At 47.0% G+C, this 10000-nt stretch overlaps 2 protein-coding genes across 2 annotated transcripts in view; both read left to right on the top strand.

The window, feature by feature from the left end:
• LOC308317937 (uncharacterized protein) overlaps positions 1 to 922 on the top strand; it is a gene marked incomplete at its 3' end in the record, with an annotated part of 25157 nt that extends 24235 nt beyond the window's left edge. The window contains exons 9-10 of the mRNA XM_080767282.1: positions 73 to 488; positions 602 to 922. Coding sequence (XP_080623408.1) covers positions 73 to 488; positions 602 to 922 — 737 coding nt within the window. The remainder of the gene's footprint in view (positions 1 to 72; positions 489 to 601) is intronic.
• A 1296-nt stretch (positions 923 to 2218) lies between these two features.
• The window catches only part of LOC308317936 (uncharacterized protein), a gene marked incomplete at its 3' end in the record, with an annotated part of 11147 nt that continues 3365 nt past the window's right edge, over positions 2219 to 10000 (top strand). The window contains exons 1-7 of the mRNA XM_080767281.1: positions 2219 to 2575; positions 2691 to 2966; positions 3080 to 3324; positions 3563 to 3675; positions 4323 to 4997; positions 6406 to 6621; positions 9763 to 9936. Coding sequence (XP_080623407.1) covers positions 2273 to 2575; positions 2691 to 2966; positions 3080 to 3324; positions 3563 to 3675; positions 4323 to 4997; positions 6406 to 6621; positions 9763 to 9936 — 2002 coding nt within the window. The 5' untranslated portion in view covers positions 2219 to 2272. The remainder of the gene's footprint in view (positions 2576 to 2690; positions 2967 to 3079; positions 3325 to 3562; positions 3676 to 4322; positions 4998 to 6405; positions 6622 to 9762; positions 9937 to 10000) is intronic.

Below are 10000 nucleotides of genomic sequence, written 5' to 3'. Positions count from 1 at the left end.
TTACGTTTTCATTTGTTTAAATCGCCGTTTTTTTTTAATACGCTTTTTCCACGGATGACTCGTCTGCTGTAGCCGAATGCGTACCGGAGGAGCTCGGGGAGGATTGGACTCGGGCCGCGTCTGTTGAGTCCACGCCGCCGGCAACGGGGGCGGAGCGAGAGGTGGAGATGGATCCGGGCGGAGAGGCGAGTCGTCCCGGGCAGATTAAAGACGAACAGCAGGAGGCGTCACTTGCTCCATCAGAGGAGGCCACGCCAAGACAACGTGCGGTGCACTTCACGCGGGAAGAGACCGACGTGCTCGTGCGTGCCGTCGAGGCACGTCGAATTCAAATCTTCGGGACGTCCGCACGGCCTCTCCGAATTTCGGCGGTGAGGCAGGCGTGGGCGGAGGTCGTGGCGGCCGTGTACGCGTCCTCGGGCATCCACAGGTCTCTCTGCCAAGTCAAGAAGCACTTTGCCGACTGGTGGAGGATCGGGAAAAGGAAGGTTTGTTGCCTGTATAAATGTTGGATATTTACATTGACCTTCGTGATTAATCATTGGTTGGCTCTTTGTATCGTAGCCTACCGATGTACTTAAATATAACATTCACTCCACAGGGGGGCGCTAACGGAAGGAAACGTACCTCAGGTGAAACGGGGGCAGAGCGAGGACCAGAGGAGGCCAAGCCAAGACAACGTGCTCTGCGCTTCACGCGCCACGAGGTCAGCGTGCTCTTGCGTGCCGTCGAGGCGCGGCGAATTCAAATCTTCGGGACGTCGACGGAGCCTATCCGACTTCCGGTGGTGAGGCGGGCGTGGAAAGAGGTATTGGCGGCCGTTTACGCGTCCTCGGGCATCTCCAGGTCTCTCAGCCAAGTCAAGAAGCGCTTTGCCGACTTGAGGAGGATGAGGAAAGTGAAGGTCTGTTTGCCTGTATAGATGTTGGATATTTATATTTGCATTGACCTTCGATGGTTTGGCTCTTTGTATCGTAGCCTACCGAGTGCATTACTTAAATGTAATATTCACTCCACAGGGGGGCGCTAACGGAGGCCAACAGATGTCTACGGGGGGGGGATCAAGACAACGTGCTCTGCACAGGTCTCTCTGCAATGTCAAGAAGCGCTTTCTCGACTTGAGGAGGACGGGATCGGCCGCGGTGGAGGTTCCGATATCACCAGAGGACGTCGCTGCCTCTCCTCTCTTCCCCGAAGGTATTGACGGCTTTGGGTGGTTGGAGGTTGGCGGGGTAACTGGGGGGGGCAACTGGGGGGGTAACTTAGGGGGGTCACTGGGGGGGGTAACTTAGGGGGGTAACTTAGGGGGGTAACTGGGGGTGGTAACTGGGGTGGTAACTGGGGGGGTAACTTGGGGGGGTCACTGGGGGGGTAACAGGGGGGGTAACTTAGGGGGGTAACTGGGGGGGGTAACTTAGGGGGGTCACTGGGGGGGTAACAGGGGGGGTAACTTAGGGGGGTAACTGCTGATTCACCCTCCTTCTGATTCCACCTGGTTTTGGTTGGGCTCCTTTTTGGGGGCGGCGGGAAGCATGGTAAGGCTGTGCGTAATATGTATTTATTTATTATTATTCGTAATTCTGTGGGTCCTTGACATAAAAAAGGTTGCGCACCACTTACATGTGTTTTTCAGGAGACTTTTAGGATTTACAAGACATTCTTTTAGAATCGGCCTGAGTGCTGAATGGGTTAAACGTCTGTGGGTCTGTTCTGGTCACCGTTATCCATTCCAAGTAGTTCAAGTAGTATTGGTGAAGGAGAACGGTTAACACATATATTTTACATATGAAGACGGACTGAGTCGAGCATTTATTTACACTAGTTACATTTAATGCATTCCTCTACTTTTGTCTACTTAGACTTCCTGCAGCTGCCTGGGTATAACGAGAAGGTTTCACCTGAACAGCAGAAGAGCCCCAGTCTGGTCCAGGAGGAACCAGAGCCTCTACAGATTAAAGAGAAACAGGAGGACCTACTTCAAAGACATGAGGAGCCTGATGGGTCAACGTTGACATTACGAGCAGTGAAAGGCGAAGGTGATGTTGAAAACAGAGAGACAGAGCCTGTAGCCGGCACTTCAACTCAACACATGAAAACACAAACTGATGTAGAGGACTGTGGAACATCACAACCAACTGGTGATGAGCAGCTCCTGTCTTCTCACTGTTCTGAATCTGACTCTGAAGACAGTGATTGGGAGAAGACGGGGGAAGGTGTTTCGGCTTTAAGCACACTGAAATCACACAAGACACAACACAGGAAAGGACAAACGATGTCTTTGAGCAACGAGCTGACGTCCTCAGGTGAAACGGGGGCAGAGCGAGGACCAGAGGAGGCCAAGCCAAGACAACGTGCTCTGCGCTTCACGCGCCACGAGGTCAGCGTGCTCTTGCGTGCCGTCGAGGCGCGGCGAATTCAAATCTTCGGGACGTCGACGGAGCCTATCCGACTTCCGGTGGTGAGGCGGGCGTGGAAAGAGGTATTGGCGGCCGTTTACGCGTCCTCGGGCATCTCCAGGTCTCTCAGCCAAGTCAAGAAGCGCTTTGCCGACTTGAGGAGGATGGGGAAAGTGAAGGTCTGTTTGCCTGTATAGATGTTGGATATTTATATTTGCATTGACCTTCGATGGTTTGGCTCTTTGTATCGTAGCCTACCGAGTGCATTACTTAAATGTAATATTCACTCCACAGGGGGGCGCTAACGGAGGCCAACAGATGTCTACGGGGGGGGGATCAAGACAACGTGCTCTGCGCTTCACGCGCCACGAGTTCAGCGTGCTCGTGCGTGCCGTCGAGGCGCGGCGAATTCAAATCTTCGGGACGTCGACAGAGCCTCCCCGACTTCCAGCGGTGAGGCAGGCGTGGGCGGAGGTCGTGGCGGCCGTTTACGCGTCCTCGGGCATCTCCAGGTCTCTCAGCGATGTCAAGAGGAAATTTGCCGACTTGAAGAGGGGCGGGAAAAGGAAGGTTTGTTGCCTGTATAAATGTTGGATATTCACATTGACCTTCGTGATTAATCAATGGTTGGCTCTTTGTATTGTAGCCTCTCGATGTACTTAAATATAACATTCACTCCACAGGGGGGCGCTAACGGAAGGAAAAGGACCTCAGGTGAAACGGGGGCAGAGCGAGGACCAGAGGAGGCCGAGCCGAGACAACGTGCTCTGCGCTTCACGCGCCACGAGGTCAGCGTGCTCGTGCGTGCCGTCGAGGCGCGGCGAATTCAAATCTACGGGACGTCGATGGAGCCTCCCCGACTTCCGGCGGTGAGGCGGGCGTGGGCGGAGGTCGTGGCGGCCGTGTACGCGTCCTCGGGCATCCACAGGTCTCTCAGCCAAGTCAAGAAGCGCTTTGCCGACTTGAGGAGGATGGGGAAAGTGAAGGTCTGTTTGCCTGTATAGATGTTGGATATTTATATTTGCATTGACCTTCGATGGTTTGGCTCTTTGTATCGTAGCCTACCGAGTGCATTACTTAAATGTAATATTCACTCCACAGGGGGGCGCTAACGGAGGCCAACAGATGTCTACGGGGGGGGGATCAAGACAACGTGCTCTGCACAGGTCTCTCTGCAATGTCAAGAAGCGCTTTCTCGACTTGAGGAGGACGGGATCGGCCGCGGTGGAGGTTCCGATATCACCAGAGGACGTCGCTGCCTCTCCTCTCTTCCCCGAAGGTATTGACGGCTTTGGGTGGTTGGAGGTTGGCGGGGTAACTGGGGGGGGCAACTGGGGGGGTAACTTGGGGGGGTAACTTAGGGGGGTAACTGGGGGTGGTAACTGGGGGGGTAACTGGGGGGGTAACTTGGGGGGGTCACTGGGGGGGTAACAGGGGGGGTAACTTAGGGGGGGTAACTGGGGGTGGTAACTGGGGGGGTAACTTAGGGGGGTCACTGGGGGGGTAACGGGGGGTAACTTAGGGGGGTAACTGCTGATTCACCCTCCTTCTGATTCCACCTGGTTTTGGTTGGGCTCCTTTTTGGGGGCGGCGGGAAGCATGGTAAGGCTGTGCGTAATATGTATTTATTTATTATTATTCATAATTCTGTGGGTCCTTGACATAAAAAAGGTTGCGCACCACTTACATGTGTTTTTCAGGAGACTTTTAGGATTTACAAGACATTCTTTTAGAATGGGCCTGAGTCCTGAATGGGTTAAACGTCTGTGGGTCTGTTCTGGTCACCGTTATCCATTCCAAGTAGTTCAAGTAGTATTGGTGAAGGAGAACGGTTAACACATATATTTTACATATGAAGACGGACTGAGTCGAGCATTTATTTACACTAATTACATTTAATGCATTCCTCTACTTTTGTCTACTTAGACTTCCTGCAGCTGCCTGGGTATAACGAGAAGGTTTCACCTGAACAGCAGAAGAGCCCCAGTCTGGTCCAGGAGGAACCAGAGCCTCTACAGATTAAAGAGAAACAGGAGGACCTACTTCAAAGACATGAGGAGCCTGATGGGTCAACGTTGACATTACGAGCAGTGAAAGGCGAAGGTGATGTTGAAAACAGAGAGACAGAGCCTGTAGCCGGCACTTCAACTCAACACATGAAAACACAAACTGATGTAGAGGACTGTGGAACATCACAACCAACTGGTGATGAGCAGCTCCTGTCTTCTCACTGTTCTGAATCTGACTCTGAAGACAGTGATTGGGAGAAGACGGGGGAAGGTGTTTCGGCTTTAAGCACACTGAAATCACACAAGACACAACACAGGAAAGGACAAACGATGTCTTTGAGCAACGAGCTGACGTCCCAGGACTTGGAGTCATCAAAACAAACTCACTTAATAGAGACTCACAATGTGAAGAAACACTACAGTTGCACCGTTTGTGGCAATGTGTTTAAGGAAAAGGCATCTCTGAAGGACCACACAATGATCCACACGGGGGAAAAGCCTTTTGCTTGTACAGTCTGTGACAAACATTTTTATAGAAGTAGTGATTTAAAATTGCACACGATAGACATGCATACAGAAGGACAGTTTGCTTGTACAGTTTGTGACAAACACTTTAAAACAGCACCTGGTTTAAAAGTACACATGGTTTTGCATACAGGTGAAAAACGCTTCTTATGTAGCATTTGTGGCAAAGCATTCAGACAGTCTCAGTCTCTGAAAGTTCACACGAGGACTCATACAGGAGAAAGGCCCTTTACTTGTACGGTTTGTGGACACGGCTTTGTTAACACGAGTAATCTCAAAGTTCACATGATGGTTCATACGGGGGAAAAGCCCTTTGCCTGTACAATTTGTGGGAAATACTTTAATGCACGGACTTCTCTTAAAAAGCACATGTGGACTCATACAGGAGAAAGGCCCGTTAGCTGTACAGTTTGTGGGAAAGGCTTTCTTAGAACGAGTCATCTAAAAAGGCACATGTGGACTCATACAGGGGAAAAACCCTTTACCTGTACAATTTGTGGCAAAGGCTGTGGTCAGAAGGTTGAGTTAATAACACACATGAAGAGGCATACAGGAGAAACATCCACAGGAGAAAAGCCTGTTCTTATGTAACCAATGACGTCATTACTCCGTCACAAGCTCTTCTTAATAGTTTCAATAGTTACAAAACACACTTACATGTAACGACTTTCACTTATAAAATAAATCAACATTTTCACTTAAAGGTTAATTGTATCAACACCCTGAGTGACGGAGTTCTCCGTTCAATCAATTAGTAACGCCCAATCAGGACGGAGTTCTCCGTTCAATCAATTAGTAATGCCCAGCGCTCCGGACGGAGCTTTTGATCAACAGGACGGAGATTATTGATATCAAAACCGATCCCATCGCTCACAGGCTGGGAGCGTCTATTGCGCAACATTCTTTTTCCTGTTGTTTCCTCCTACATTTCTGTTTTTTTTGTAAAATGTATGTATTTTCATTCTCTCTTCGGGAGCGTACCTATGTTCCCCAGGTTCTATGTTCCCCAGGTTCTATGTTCCCTACCATTAAAAAAATCTAGTCTTAGCCAACTTAAAATTAACACTAGCATAAAATAAACTAAAACATAATTGCTCAGTCTCAAACATTCTTTGTTCTATACATACAATTGTATAATATATATATATATATATATATAGTACAAAACACTGAAGTCCTTAAACCAGAAACCTAACCTGGGGAACATAGAACCTGGGGATCATAGGGATGACCCCTCTCCTCCTGTTGTCTTGACACAAAGCTGAGGAAGACCTGTTAGTTGATCATACACGTACATTGCTCTGTGTGTGTGTGTGAGGGGCAAAATAAATCAATGTGCAAAGGACACTTGGGTGCTCTCACTTTCATGATATTGTCTGTTTGAATGATTGAATACTTTAGTGGCAGAAATGTAATCGGTACAGGGTACAGTCAAACAAACGTCCAAAGGGATTTCTCTACTTTTGTCTACTTAGACTTCCTGCAGCTGCCTGGGTATAAAGAGAAGGTTTCACCTGAACAGCAGAAGAGCCCCAGTCTGGTCCAGGAGGAACCAGAGCCTCTACAGAGCCCCAGTCTTGTCCAGGAGGAACCAGAGCTTCTACAGATTAATGAGAAACAGGAGGACCTACTTCAAAGACATGAGGAGCCTGATGGGTCAACGTTGACATTACGAGCAGTGAAAGGCGAAGGTGATGTTGAAAACAGAGAGACAGAGCCTCTAGCCGGCACTTCAACTCAACACATGAAAACACAAACTGATGTAGAGGACTGTGGAACATCACAACCAACTGGTGATGAGCAGCTCCTGTCTTCTCACTGTTCTGAATCTGACACTGAAGACGGTGATTGGGAGAAGACCGGGGAAGGTGTTTCGGCTTTAAGCACACTGAAATCACACAAGACACAACACAGGAAAGGACAAACAATGTCATCAAATCAAACTTACTTAATCAAGACCCTCAATCTCACAAATAAACACTTAAGTTGCACATTCTGTGGCAAAACGTTTATTCAAAGCAGAACTCTAAAGATGCACATAATGACCCATACAGGGTCAAAGCCTTTTGCTTGTACAGTTTGTGACAAACACTTCCGTTTAAGGGGTGATTTAAAAAGACACAGGTTGTTGCATGCAGGAGAAAAACCCTATATATGTACCATTTGTGGGAAAGCATTCGCGCATGCAAGGTCTCTGAAAGGTCATACGAGGACCCATACGGGAGAAAATACCCTTTCTTGTACAGTGAAGAAACCCTTTAGTTGCACAGTTTGTGGCAAAATGTTTAAGCAGAAGGCACGTCTGAAGAGCCACACAATAATCCACACAGGGGAAAAGCCTTTTGCTTGTACAGTCTGTGACAAACCCTTTCGCAGAAGGAAAGATTTAAATACACACATGATTGTGCACACAGGAGAAAAACGTTATATATGTACCATTTGTGGCAAAGCATTCGGACATACTCAGTCTCTGAAAGTTCACACGAGGACTCATACAGGAGAAAGGCCCTTTACTTGTACGGTTTGTGGACAAGGCTGTGTTAACACGAGTAATCTCAAAGTTCACATGATGATTCATACGGGGGAAAAGCCCTTTGCCTGTACAATTTGTGGCAAAGACTTTAGTGCACGGAATTCTCGTAAAAGTCACATGAGGACTCATACAGGAGAAAGGCCCGTTAGCTGTACAGTTTGTGGGAAAGGCTTTCTTAGAACGAGTCATCTAAAAAGGCACATGTGGACTCATACAGGGGAAAAACCCTTTACCTGTACAATTTGTGGCAAAGGCTGTGGTCAGAAGGTTGAGTTAATAACGCACATGAAGAGGCATACAGGAGAAACATCCACAGGAGAAAAGCCCGTTCTCATGTAACCAATGTGAAATGCCAAAAAAAATAAATAGGAATAATTCTGAATATTCTTATCTCGCCCCGTGTCGTTTGGACGTCGCTAGGACGTCCACAGACATCGAAGGCACCTCTCGGTTCGAATCCTTTTTCCAGACGTATTTTGTACAGAATGTGTTAATTGTTTCAATAGTTACAAAATAGACTTACATGTAACGACTTTCACTCATAAAATAAATGAACATTTTCACTTAAAGGTTAATTGTATCAACAACCTGAGTGACGGAGTTCTCCGTTCAATCAATTAGTAACGCCCAATCAGGACGGAGCTTTTGATCAACAGGACGGAGATTATTGATATCAAAACCGATCGCATCGCTCACAGGCTGGGAGCGTCTGTTGCGCAACATTCTATGTTGTTTTCCGTGGGGCGTCATCGAGAATGTCGTCGTCGTCCGTCCCCCCCCATTTTAGCCGACGAGATCGGAAATCTTAAAACGTGAATAACTCTTGATCTAATTCATTCCGTCCAGTTCTAAGAAAAGATTACGTGTTAGAAGAAGACGGTCCCGTCGCTAGTCGCGTTACAATGAATCATACCTCCCGTTGTTGTCCATCGCATCGAGAGTGTTTTGGCTACATTTAGCTACTTCACATCCGGGATAACATCCGGTCCATCCGGTATAACATCCGGTCCGTCGCTAAAAGTGCTCCGCTGCTATAAATCGCCGGGCGTTCTTATTTAATGGATTAAATAACCCTGGGCAATTAGGGTGTTAATCTCATGATCTGCATGTTGGGGTGCTAACTTTTCAGCCAATCAGCAAAGCCCTTTCAAGAGGCCTGTGGTCATGTATTGTAACAACCAAACAGCTAAGTCCTCCATGTTCATGTATTGTAACAACCAAACAGCTAAGTCCTCCATGTTCATGTATTGTAACAACCAAACAGCTAAGTCCTCCATGTTCATGTATTGTAACAACCAAACAGCTAAGTCTCCTATGTTCACATTGACTCTCTGTGTGTATTTTAATGTTGAATCACTTCTATTGCATCGGATGTCACATCGTTATCGTCTTTTCCTGCTACCTTGTTAACAATATAGAGATAGCATTAGCATTGTTAGCTTTCAAGGTGATGACAGATTGCAGTCTATTTATTTGGATTTGATACACACATACACTACATAACACTCACACTCAAAACCCACCTATTTCAGACTCATTGCTCACCTTCAGTAATTCAATTCTACCTTTTACGTTTTAACTTTATTTTAACCTTTTTCCTAATCAATGTTTTACATTTTTCTCTGTTTTTGTAAAGTGACTGTTTTAGAAAAGCTCTATATGTTGTTGTTGGTATTAAACCTCACCGTGTGTTGTCTTGACACAAGGCTGAGGAAGACCTGTTAGTTGAGACGCTTCTATTGCTCTGTCTGTGTGGAAGACCTGTTAGTTGAGACGCTTCTATTGCTCTGTCTGTGTGGAAGACCTGTTAGTTGAAATGCGTCCATTGCTCTGTCTGTGTGGAAGACCTGTTAGTTGAAATGCGTCCATTGCTCTGTCTGTGTGGAAGACCTGTTAGTTGAAATGCGTCCATTGCTCTGTCTGTGTGGAAGACCTGTTAGTTGAAATGCGTCCATTGCTCTGTCTGTGTGGAAGACCTGTTAGTTGAAATGCGTCCATTGCTCCGTCTGTGTGGAAGACCTGTTAGTTGAAATGCGTCCATTGCTCTCTGTGTGAGGCAAAAATAAATCAATGATTAATGCATTGACTGCTGTATGTTATCTCACTTTCATCAAATTGTTTAGCCGTGCACCTTAAGGCTTTTGTTTTATCCGGAATAGCGTAGATCTGCTACTTTGAAAATATATTTTTTAAATTGAATTTTATTATTACTTTTCTAAGCTCATTTTTATTCAAATCTTTGTTTCTGGGTCGTCCCACAGAGGAAAAAATAATGATGTGTCTACTTTTGTCTACTTAGACTTCCCGCAGCCTGGGTATAACGAGAAGGTTTCACCTGAACAGCAGAAGAGCCCCAGTCTGGTCCAGAAGGAACCAGAGCCTCTGCAGATTAATGAGAAACAGGAGGACCTACTTCAAAGACATGAGGAGCCTGATGGGTCAACGTTGACATTACGAGCAGTGAAAGGCGAAGGTGATGTTGAAAACAGAGAGACAAAGCCTGTAGCCGGCACTTCAACTCAACACATGAAAACACA

This window comes from Protomyctophum bolini (genome assembly GCF_963924005.1).
Source record: "Protomyctophum bolini genome assembly, chromosome: 7".
Classification (NCBI taxonomy): domain Eukaryota; kingdom Metazoa; phylum Chordata; class Actinopteri; order Myctophiformes; family Myctophidae; genus Protomyctophum; species Protomyctophum bolini.
This window is presented reverse-complemented; position numbering and strand designations above follow the sequence as displayed.